The sequence below is a fragment of the Falco biarmicus genome, chromosome 9 (genome assembly GCF_023638135.1).
Source record: "Falco biarmicus isolate bFalBia1 chromosome 9, bFalBia1.pri, whole genome shotgun sequence".
Lineage (NCBI taxonomy): Eukaryota > Metazoa > Chordata > Aves > Falconiformes > Falconidae > Falco > Falco biarmicus.
In genome coordinates, this window is record NC_079296.1 from 2193674 (window position 1) to 2206274 (window position 12601).

Below are 12601 nucleotides of genomic sequence, written 5' to 3' on the forward strand. Positions count from 1 at the left end.
GCCCAAACCAAAATGCTGCTGGGCTTATTGCAGTTGACTAGTCATATCCATGTGCTTCAGAGTAAGCGTTGCTGGCACTGCCCCACACACATCTCTGTCTGACGGAGCTTGGTCTGAGCGGCTGGTCGGGTTGCATCATCTTTAATTCCTACAGACTTTTCCTGTCCTAAACTAGTCCATGCAAAAATGGCTGAGGGCCATGACATGTAAAAGGCTGTCCCCATCCCTGTAGAGGAGCTCTCAACCTGCCGAGGCCAGTGTGAAAGGAGACCCTGCCACTGCCCTTGCTGTGTCTCTCTGTGGCAGAAAGAAGGGCACCCACCGAGCAGCCTTAACTACTGTTCCACACCACGAAAAATATTAACTCAGTGCCCAGCAACCACAGTCCCCTGGTTTTGCTGCCTGAGAGAACAGCAGTGCCATCCCCAGTATGCAGAGAACGTGCTTTCAGTCTGCAAAAACAAAGGAAGAACTGCACACTGAAAGAAAATCCTGCTTTGTTTACAGGTTGCTTTTATTTACAAATATACTGAAGTGTAATCTCTCTCTTTTTTTTTCTTTTTCTGTTTTTGTTTTAGAGTGTGTGTGTGTGTGCACGTGCACGTATGTGCACATGGGAGGGAGCATAATGTATGAGAAACTCATGTATCTTAGCTGCCAGGCAATGGTGGCAGGAAAAAAAAATGCAGTGAAATGAAATTTTAAAACACTAATAAATAATTTAACAATGACAAGTAATTAAATTAAAAAAAAATATCCGATCTACATACATTATGGTGGTTTGTTATCAACAGAGGGAAAGGAGCAGAGAATCTACGCTGAAAGGCAGCTGGTTAAGTATGAGAGAGCATAGTCATATTTTTTACAAGTTAAATTGTAACAGACAGCTACAAAATACTACATTTCGATAACATAAATACAGAATATATAAATATACAAGTAATACAGCCATACACAGCTAAAAAATAGGGTGTTCACTTAAAAACAGAGTTCCCAATGCAAAGTATCTGGCAGTCCCTTCACAGTCACTGCTGCGCAGAAACGGGGTGTGCAGAACCACAGGGACCCGGGCTGCATCCTTGAGTAGGGCAAATAGTTGTCAGTTTATTCAGATAGGCCTCAAACAAGCAAGACCATACTTAAATCCCACCAAAGCCAAAGGACTTCAGGTACCTGCCGAGGGGTAAGCAAGTGCCCCAGTAACCCCCTAACCAGAGAGAACAGATGCCTGAAGCCCTGGCCACGCTGCTGTGGGTGCAGAAGCCGGCTGTCCCATGCCACTGGCGCGAGGAGGGTGGGCTGGAGAGGGACCCATACATACTGGGAGTGTCTGTTCTTCAGAAATGCATGACGTGGTTTGGACATGGGATTGTGTAAAGCACTATCCTGAGCACTTGAGACTTTGGGTACTGTGGCTCCAGCTCCCATGGCTTTGATGTGCTTCAGTAGCCTCTCTGTCCTTTCACTGCTGTGACCAAGCTTCAGGCTTGTAAGAACCCTTCCCTTCCTCCTGGATTCTGCTGTTAATTTCTAGTGACTTTTGGGGACAACCAGAATTATTATGACACTGTTCAAAGAGGTGCTCTCACAAACCCCAGCTTGCAGCATCCCTAAGCAGCATCACAGAGCCTGGTTCCCCAGGGCACCTGGGTCAGTGGCTTGGGATATACTTCTGATCCTTAAGGAAACTGGAAGGGAGTCCTGAGCACAGTAGGAAGAGGTAAGTGGGTTCACATCATCCCTGGAAGGTTTGCTGGCATGAAGGACCTTCCCCATGCCATGATGGCAGAGTGAGGTGGCTGAGTTGCTGCTGACAGAGCAGCAATGACCCTTCAAAGGACCCGGTAATTCTCATCCAACTTCTGCAGGGTGGGCCTGAAAAATCCACTCAGCAGCCATCGTGAGACTAACATGAGTCACATCTCAGGCACGGTTAGCAGCAACTGAGCCAAGTGATCTGGATGTTTTTGATGACAGAGTTTAAAGAAGAAAAGGAGATAAAAATGCCTAGGATGGTGTTTCAGTCTTAGTGATTGCAACGACCACACTTTACTTACAGCAACATAATTGTTGTCCGTGTTGTGACTGTGAAAAATATTTACCACTAGCCCCTCAATGCTTATGACACAGGGTTTAATCCGTAGTGCTGTGGTAAACGGGGGGCTGAGAACAACAGTGCACGGTACGAATTGTCCCCTCGACAGTCAGCCATGCAATGGAAACATGCTGCTGCCCAGCTGAGAGCCTGGCAGTGGGATCAAGGACCACACTGCTCCGTAACCATTTCTGAGTGCCCTACGTGCCCCCATTATGGATCCGGTAACCGCACAATAAAGACTTCTGAGGAAGCTGGCACTTAGCATATTCATTCTGATCTCACAATCATCTTTTTTAAACATTATTGAGCAAACACTGAAACCTAATCAATCGTCTTTTACTTAACTGCATCTTATCACCACTTCAGTTTAACATATATTTCTTTCTTAGCCAAAAAAACCATGATTGAAACACCATGAAGAGCTCACTTGATGCATTTATATTAGTGAGGGGTTAATTTCCTAGGGAAAATGATCACTGTAAGGTGCATGTAATAAACTGCTGTCATGACCTCTAGCCTTCAAGCTCCCATATGTGCAATCATTGTTTGTGGTTTCCGTGGAAGTGCCAGACGCTAAGAATTTTTGGCAAGAGTTTATCAATTTGACTCAGTGTAAGATATTACTGGGATATGGCCCATTAAACATTTTACTTTCACCTGATCGGTGACATTCCCTTGACAATAGGAGAGTAAAGCAGAAATCAAAAAGGTCAGAGGTTGCTATATAATCCTTTACTGCAGGTCCCAGGTTAAACCCACAATGATCACACTCCAGTAGGGCAATTCATTCCACAAAAAAAAGTGACATTTATTTTGCTTTAATGAACTTTGGCCTTTGCCAGATATAATGGGTCCACTGGAAATCATTGGCTTTGCATTCCTTCCCTTGACCAGCAGCAACCCACAGTGGCATGGGAAACGTTACACATGCCAGAGGGCTTGGCTGTGTCGTGCACGTGGCACCAGAGATGGTGGAATATGGGGGAACAAACAGCTAAGGCATCATCATACAACACACCAAGGAGAGAGGAGATGGTATGTACAAGCAGCGAAAGGAAAAAAAAGAAAAAATAACGGTGGCAAACAGTCATCAAAAAATCAGCAAAAGATTATGGTTACTTCAGCTATAAAATGGGACATCTGGTTCTTTCCTTGGAAATGGATTGGTTTTTTCAACATCCAGCTCAGAAGCAGAGGTAGAGTTGGGACAAGGCAGTTCTCCAAACTGTACGTCACATTATGGTTCCCTTAGAAATCCCTGTAAACACTAAAAATGCCATTTTGATCCTGCCAGTAATGAGGGATGAAGCAAGGTCGTGCCTATGTGTAGAGTCTATAAACTCGGTATGTCTGAGATGGTGAAGATACTTTTCTATGACTCTAAAGTAAAGGAAAACTTGATGAATCTGTTGAGATCAGTGGTGACAAATGTTTATAATGTGCCATATGAAATCTGCTTGCCTTCTGCCCTGCAAGCAGTGAGGATCACCTGAGTTCTTTATAGATGGTTGCTATCGTGTAGAGAAAGGAAATTGTTATTTATTTTGATACACAAGGAAAGGGAAAAATAATTGAAGGGGGTGAGTAAGAAAAAATTCTTCCAATTTTAAAACATATCCAGAGGTTCACAACCTTCAACTGAAAATCCACATCCCTGTCAGAAAGCGAGAGAATGGTTGCTAGCAAAAGCATATGGGTGCGACAGACCTGTCTCCCTGGGCATGGCAGCTGCAGTTTGGGCTGTCACGGTGGAGGGAGAAGATGGAAACCTGCAGGGAGGGGAGCGATTGCCCTGGCATCGGTCCCTTTGCTCACCAAGGGCTGTGTGTGTGGCAGACAGTGGGTCTGCCACCCTGCAGCAGGAGGAAGGATTTGCCTTGGGTCTGCACTTTGCTGTCTGCACTGCACACACATAGTCTTCGCCCCTGGTGCTTTCCTCAACTCCACAGAGTGAAAATGCACGCACTTATCTTGCAGATAAAAACTGCTTTCTCAAGAAACCTCTAACAAGCTTGGTCCATGATTTCACACTGGGAGGAATGTGACTGTAATTTTTCCCTTGGACCTATCATCTGACTCTTGCCATCCACCCCTCTGGGACACAAGGAGGACTTTCCCCATCAGCGAAGGGGTGGGTGGCTGTCCGGGGGCTCCCCAGCAGGACCCCCGCTCTGCTGAGGTGAGGCTGCTCTCTCCTCAGGGGCCCTGCTCTGGCTTCTCCACCCAGGACAGGAGTCCCAGAGCATCCCACGCTCCCGCAGAAGGTGCCGAGCCCCACGGGAGACTCTGCAGCACTGGCCTGGTACCAGTCCTCAGCCTGGAGGAGTTGGATTAATCAACACTTTGGATTTGTTTTCGGCTATTATGGTCAATATATTAAAAGGTATTTATTTGAGAAAGTGCCTATCCTGCCAATCTTTCCCCATGAGCTCTATTTTGAACACACCCTATAATTACTGATATTACCCTGGCAAATTTTCCCCATGAAGTTTTCTCCACTGAAAGCCATGACCGTACTTGTCTGCCTCTCCACATTATAATTATCACCAGGCAATATTTATAACTATACTATTATTATTTATGATACTTTATGCCCTACGAAAACCTATATGACACATGCTCAAACTTCAGCATCTGAGACATTCAGACTTCAGCTGGGACATTCCCTTCAATTTGTGTACTTGTTCTTCTTATGTGTGCACTAATAGGTTCATTTTAGAGTATTTCTTGTAAATACAGGAGTCCTGTCAGTGCAAAACCTGCAGGACTTGGGTTAGACTCCAGCTCAACATACCTAAACCTCCCATTGTGTCTCTTTCATACTTTTTTTCCCCGGGTCAGTGCACATTTCAGGACTTCTGATGGTTCAGGCTAGAATTCTGTATCATAGATTCTTGCTGAAGCAAGATAATTAACTAAAGGAGTGCTTAATTATTCCAGATGGACAATGGAGCATAGCACATTTATGCCTCGTGCAAAACATAAACAGACCAGAATGAACTACACATGTTTGCCAATCATGGTCTAGACTTGAAATTTGGCACTGCAGTACTTACAAACAAATGTAATTGTTTTATTCTCACACTTCAAAAAAAAAAAGAATTAAATAAAACTCTGCCTTGTAAGCACCTTTAGTTTTAATTATTTAAGATCAATACTAACCTAAATGCCTCTGTCCCTAACATGCATCTCCTCTCCAGGGTCATAGACCTTTCTTATTACGAAATCACTGGCTTTCTCCACAAATATTACTGTTAACCAGTTTCCTCAGTATCATATGCATAAGGGCTATAAACTAATGAGCAGATCTAGGTTATGTAGAAAAAGTGTAGAAAGAAACAAATGTTGAACGTCACATTTACATTAACTTCTCACAGTTCAAATGGCAATTTATCCACAACATAGTATGAATCATGCAGTAAGAAAAGGGAGGAATCTCCAGTTTCTTTGATTTATTTGTCATATGGTCGACTGATGTCAGTATCAGTGGCTTTAAAAAAAAAAAAAAAAGTTTAAACATCCAAAAGAAAGGAAGAGAGAAAGGAGGAAAAGGTCTAGCTTTCCGCAAAATCCATTTCCTTTACAACCATGAGCTCAAACCAAACCAAACCAAAGGCTGCTGACGAGCAGGGTCTTCTGTTCCTTCCGTGCTTGTCTCGTGGTCTGGTGCAAGCTGGGAATCAAGGGTATGGGACTGGTGGATGTGTTTTGTTTACATATATATATGTATGTATGTAGGTAGGCATTAATATATATATACATACATACACATATATGCACACAGATACAGTCTTCCTAAAAATGCTCTTTGCAGTCCAGAGGCAGCAGGAGTCACTGTGAAGGAAGAGCTGGGCAACATATGGCTGTAGAGTCTGCACTGGAAAAAGTCACTGGCTAAATATACGCCGGCTGTTTGTTTTCTTTTATTTTCATGAGGCGAAATACGAGCTCTGCATAGAGTACAGCCTGTCAATGGGGTTTCCTACTCTAGCCTGCATGGAGTTAACTTCAGAAGAGGCAAGAAAACAGTCGCTCAAGCTAGTTAAAGAGGTATCACTGTCGATATCATGAAAAATGGAGTCGTTTCCTGCAAATGAAACGTATACGTTAAGCTGGATTCTGTGCAGCCAGAGGAGGACATAGTACACACGGATGCCTACGTGTTGCACACTGCAGCAAAAGGGAACCCTCCTGGGTTTGGTTTTACATGTTAACATAATTTCACTCTAAGGGTCCAACCTACACTAAGAGGAAGGCTAGCAACATATCTGCAGAGTTCAGCTGGCAGCAGTGCCACTCAGATCTGCCAGGATTTAATTTCTACATCAGTCAGCGGCACAGGAAAAAAAAAAAAAGAGTCTGGGCTGATGACAGGAGCAAACGGTGCCAGGGAGGAACAGGCCCCCGGCTCTCTGTGAGCTGGGATCCGGCAGCAGTGGGGGCACCAGGGCTGCTGAGGAAGGTGGGACCAGACATGGGGTGCCCGCAACAGGGAGAAACTGTCTGAGCACCATAACCAGCAGTGGTCTTCATTTACTCACAAGGTAAGAGAATGCAACCAGACCCAGGAGGAGACCCAGCCCACCTGGCCTCAAGTGAGCTATAGTTGTATACATGCTTTCATTTCAGAAAACTCCACTCTTTTGGGGCTGGTTTGGAACAGCACCTTTTATTTCCCTTAGCAACTAAGATTTCAGCTTACTTCAACTCTTAAGGTACCAGAAAGTGCTCAAGTCCTGTGAGCACTAAGAAAGCGTTAGTCTGGCTCTTTTTCCTCATGTACTCATCTGAAATGGCTTTGAGCTACCTCCTGCACTCACTTCGGAGCACAGAACCTGCCTCTCGAGGACATTTGCTTAGAAAGCCAAGGAAATTGTTAGCAACAAAATCACAAGCCATCTAATGCTCACTGGGCCTTCAGATGTCCTCAGCTCCTTACAGGATTTACCAAATTGCCTAGTGTGTACTGTGGACTTGTCTCAGTGGGAAAAGTAATAACATGGACCCAAAGCAGATTCCTTGTTGGCCTGTGCATGCTGTGCTTGTGAAGTGATATGCACATGGACCTCTACAATGAAGTAGAAGCAAGTCTGGTTCTGGTCAGCAGAAACGAGTCTGATGTAACAGGCCCTTGTGGGCTACAGCAAGGCCAATAATCACAGTCTGAGAAATCCTCTTAAATTTTATTTAAATGCCACACTGCAATTGTCCAGAATCAACTATTAGGCATTTAATGCTTGTGATGCATTTGGTGTACCTATCCACTTGATGGTGTGTGGTCAGGGAATCATGAAAGCAAACCATCATCTTGATTTTGGGCAAAGAATAAAATTATGCAGGAGAAATGTCCTGTGGTGACACATTTCTTAGTAGCTCAAGAACTGTTCTTTAACAAATCCATGCATCCAATCTAAGGGATCTTAGAGGGGTGCTTATTCATTTTGAAATTAATAGATTACTTCTTTATTGAAGGCACTTTTTCCCCCCCAAAGCTTCTAAGAAAAAGGAAAAATTTGTGAGGGAGCTAGAATTTGGTACTGTTTATTTTTCAGTGTCTTGAATAGTGGTTTAAAAAAGCGGAGCTGGAGAGGTGATGTTGCTTGGTTTGTCATTTATCAGAATTACACTGTGAAATAGTTCTGAAGGGTGTCGAGAGCCCAGGATGAGCTCTCTTCTACCCCCTTATGTGTACATGAAAATAAACACACAAAACTGGCTGGTACAAATCCCAGAAAAAAGGAATTACAAAAGCAAGTAACTCTACTGAACCTGTGGTGTGTGAACCAGCATACGAACCCTGCTATTTCTGATGCGGCAGAATGATGCATGCCTTACCATAAGGGTTCATGTGGTCGCCTGGCATTTGTGGAGGGGTAAGACCCTGCTGAAATGGGTCTGTGCCATAACTGCTTTGATCCATTGCTACAATCTGCTGCTGTGGTGGTGCAAGTGGTGTGTAAGATGTCATCATCCCTTCCATTCGGTTGGACATTACTTCTGCAAAGCAAACAGGAGGGCACAGTCACTGCTGAGGAACAAAGAGGCAGCAGAGAATAACACCAGCGGCAACACTGAACCCAAGGGCAGAGTGAACACAGCTGGGTGTGTCCTGTCATTCAAAGGAGCCTTCCAAATTTTGTTGAAAGTACAACCCTGAGCGGTGAGTTGAAAGACTTGTAGTTTCTGAATATATCATTTCTGGAGCTCCTGGGTGCTGGAGCGTACCCTCCCGAAGTCTGTCCTGTGCGTGACATAGACCTTATACTCTCTAACTTATGTTGGTACCAGTTTTTCTGGTTCTGTGTAAAGAGGAGGATCTGAGGCTGCAAAGCTTTGGGACACGGAGAACCTCAAAAGCATCCACGGAGCAGCAGGGCCAGCCCTGCTCCTGCCCCGGGGTCCGGCCAGCTGCTAGGGCACAGGAGGGGCTCCCTGTGCTGTGCTGCAGCAGCAATGCTGACACCCTTGCAAGCAGCCTGCAGATGCCCAGCTGAACACGGTCCCCCTTCCTTCAGGAGAAAAAAAAGCCAGAAGATCTACCTGGAGTGAGCCTCCTGGAGATCTCCTCCACTGAAAGCACCTCTGTACTGCACATTTCTTGTAGAAAGGAGGTAACAGCTTCTGTGTAAGCACTGCCAGGGTCTGGCCCCGTGGGACAGCTCTGGGATAACCTGGGGTGGGCACTCAGACACAGCACCTCTGTGTGTTTCTACTGATGATGGCACATTATCCACAGACTTGGTGCATGCCCTGCATGGCTGTTCTTAAGACATGATGTGGGAATGGCACTTCAAGAAACCTTGCAGATTCTTTTCCACTTGCTTTGCCTTCATCACAAATCCCCTACCTTGCCCTAGTCGTTGCGAGTTTTGTTGCTCCTGCTGCTGCTGATGCCTTCGTGCTAGTTTTTTCATCTGAATAAAAGAGGAAGAACAGAACAATCTCATGGCTCTGAATGCAACCATTTTGTTGCCTTACAAAACTCTCTGCAAACATCAAATTGATCAATACAAACCATTTATATTCATGCACACACCACTGTGGGTTCAGTTTCATTTCTAAGCTTTAACATTTCAGTTTCCAGTTCATGTCTGCATGCAACATTTACTCCCAGCCTCATGTCACTTTGAGCGCATGAACTTTATGTCTGTGTTTGAAAGTTGCCTTTCTTGTATGGATGTAGACAGCAGTGCATGCAAAATATGTACAGTTCAGTCCTTGGGATCTCTGGGGCATGTACTACATCTGCGGTGGGGGAATCTGTGCTGGAGGACAATTTGCATTTTACTTTTGAGAACTTGACAAACAACCTACCTTTGCTCTTTGGTTTTGAAACCAGACCTGGACAACTCGCACACTGAGTCCTGTTTCAGCTGCTAGTGTTTCTCTGACCTACAGGAGGAAAAGTTTAATGATGTGATTTTTTATATTTTTTAAAAAACTAACCAATTATGTTAAGAGAAATATGCCTGTATTTACAATGGTAACTGCCTGTACAGAATTACATTTAAAAATTCCTCGTATTTTTGCTTGTTCAAGTTCTGTCCTTCATGTCACTATGTTTTGTGAGTACTGAACAAATAGCTGTGTAAAAAGACGCAGAGTCATTTCGTGATTTTTATTTTACCCATAAAACAGTTCTGTGCAAAAAGATACAAATTTGGCTGTGAATATTTTTCATATTGTTGAGGTACAATGTCATACTTTAGAAGGGCAAAAAGACACATTGCACTGTCCCAAAAGACATACTTTGTACGTCAGCAGGAAAATGTCACTTCTTGTAAAAATGACAGCTTTCAGGACGCAACTCCATTTTTTCCCAATCAAACTTAGGGAAACAGTTACCTTGGTTGCTTTTTGCAAAGATTTCATTTTCACCAGCTTTGTCAGCGAAGCACACGTTATACATTTCCCTACATGCTATAAACAAGATCCATAGCAGGGTTAGGTTTCATAAAAAGGCAAGACTGGAAGGACAAGTAGTGGGACCAAAGCTGAGCAGCCATCTCACTGGATAGTGACTCCCTCTGCGGTGGGAAGGAGGAGGGCGAAAGTCACTTGTTTACCCGGGCTCTGATAGTCAAGGCCTATTTCATGTCATACAAGAACCAGGTATTGTTCAGCAGGAATCAGTCACGGAGCTGCTCTGCATACTGCGGGTGAATATCTAGAAATAACAGTGAGGAGGTTGGTCCTCAGCTGCTGATGGCTGCAGGCGGAGAGAGTATTTGGGTGAGCATCGCCATATGCTGGCCTGGGCTTGGTATTCACCCCAAGGCACCTGCTGCTGTCCTGGGAAGTGGCAGGGGGCTGTCTGGAGCTGTGGCCTGACCTTGTCACCCCCGCAGCCTGGCATCAGAGCTGACTTCAGGTCCCTAGCAAAGCACATACCTTCCTACAGGGCTTGGAAGACACTTCAAAGGATGCTTTGAATGCTCGTCTCTGCTGCGTAGTAAGTATTGTCCTTGGTCGTTTAGGTCGTCTTGGATCCTTCCCATCATCACTTCCTTTTCCTTGGGTTACTTGTCCTTTGGTGGGCTTAACATCTCCATCTTCATCATCACTTTTAACTGGTGAAAAATAAACAGGATATAAAATTGTGCTTGTTCCACCAAAGTAACAGGGTGTTTGAGAACTGCTCTTCAGCTGCCAAACTAGTCAACAGGTTCAGCTATTATCCCTGTTTATTTGAACACGTAAAGCAACTGCGGGCAGGAAGAGACTATCTCAGATTTGTGTGCACTGTCTACATCAAATGCCACAAAAGCATAAAAATATGTTTTTTAATTGAGGGCATGGGACTGATCAGTCCATGAAGCCCAATGCTTCAATATTTCTAGGAATCAGGCACAGAGACTTTGCGCCCTTCTGGCATTGCTTGGTCCCCTGCATGCTCCCCTGCTGCAACCACACCAACTGATACATACCTTTCCCAGAGCCACATCCTCTCCTGAAGCATTAGTTGCAGACCTGTACTGCTGCCCGCACGGCTATAGCAGCAAAACAGTGTAAATGCAAGTGTCACATAAATATCTCAAAATCTGTTTAGCTAAATATAGTGTAGATTCCAGTTATTGTTCTGAGTATTTTGAAGCTCTAGAGATGATATCAAATGTAATCTTTGCCATCTCATTTCTGTATTGCACAGAAAATATCAGCATTCTTTCTATGTGTTACAATGTGTCTATATGTGCATGCACAAATTTCTTTCTTGGTAAATACATACAAGTATATATGTGCTTGTGTAGACCAAATAGACTATTTCTATTTTCTATAGTTAAATTCTGAATATTTGTACAATCAGGTGCTGTTACCAGTGTTACTATATCGTACTGGGAAATCTCAATTGCAGTGGCAAAGGCTGAAGAGTAAGCACAAATTTTGTTGGGAAAAACAAAACTTTGCAACTCAGCATATTTTATTTCAACAGACTACTGATTTTTCTTCCAGAAAACATTAATACACTATTATAAGGACTTCAACATGAAGAAACACACTTCAGTTTTTATGTACTCAAAGATTACGTTTGGGGAATTAACAAATTAGACTTTAATTCATTTTAGGGTCTGATTATTATGCACCTAGCAATCTAATCACCTTTTACTTTAATAAGCATCTTTGGCCTGATGATTAAAGAGAAGTTCAGTCATTTTAATAACCATGACATTATTAACTTTCCAGCATGCCATTTCTAAGGAAAGGTTTGTGAGGATTAATATTGCTCATTGGAGAGTTACTTTTGTGTCCAGTGGATAAACAATTGATTGGAGAAGGACACACTCTGTGCCAGGCCTATGTGAAAGCATTTGCCCTCACCCAGGCATCTGGGAGATCTGTGTTGTCGATGTATTTGACAATGGGAGACAAAACATCCCATTTAATTTGTCAGCTTGTTTTTCAGGTTTGGGTTTGGCTAACAGAGAATAAGGAGGAAGAAAAAGCATCTCCAGGAGTAAGAAACTATCTCTTGTGCTAAGAGAAAATGGAACTGAAACCAAGGTTGTTTTGTGCCACTGTGGCAGCTTACTGCTGATTACAAAATAGAAAATTTGGTCCTGCAGGACAGCCTACCCCTGCCCAAAGCACATCTCCAGCACAGGCGCTGGCAAACAGCAGCCACCAGTGCCTGTGCGGCAAGCGAGGAAGGCAGGGGAGGAGGATGCCTGTGCCCATCGCTGTGGCATGGGAACAGCCCTGCACACAGCTCTTCAGAGGGCGTTTGTCTGGACACAGGCAGGCAGGCAGCAGGATGCTGAAGCTGGTGATGAGAATGACATGCCGAAGGGCAAGTGGGAAACCCGTGTGCCCTGGGCAAATTCGCAAAGAGCCCAAAGCCTGTGACACAAGATTTACAGAGCAGAGCACTCAAGGTCCTGCAAATACAGCATGGCAATAAATAACATGCCGCTCAAAAAAAGCCCCCGGTCCCACCTGTCCTGTCGAGCCAGCAGTGACCTTTGTCTTGCAGCATTCCTGACATGAAAATATAGATTTCAGCAATGT

General features: G+C 44.2%; 1 protein-coding gene across 1 annotated transcript in view; it reads right to left on the bottom strand.

Annotated features, from left to right (window-relative positions):
• Positions 1 to 534: 534 nt before the first annotated feature.
• LMX1B (LIM homeobox transcription factor 1 beta) overlaps positions 535 to 12601 on the bottom strand; it is a 107769-nt gene continuing 95702 nt past the window's right edge. The window contains exons 4-8 of the mRNA XM_056353033.1: positions 10490 to 10668; positions 9413 to 9490; positions 8946 to 9012; positions 7934 to 8095; positions 535 to 6185 (exon numbers count right to left, since the gene is read on the bottom strand). Coding sequence (XP_056209008.1) covers positions 6028 to 6185; positions 7934 to 8095; positions 8946 to 9012; positions 9413 to 9490; positions 10490 to 10668 — 644 coding nt within the window. The 3' untranslated portion in view covers positions 535 to 6027. The remainder of the gene's footprint in view (positions 6186 to 7933; positions 8096 to 8945; positions 9013 to 9412; positions 9491 to 10489; positions 10669 to 12601) is intronic.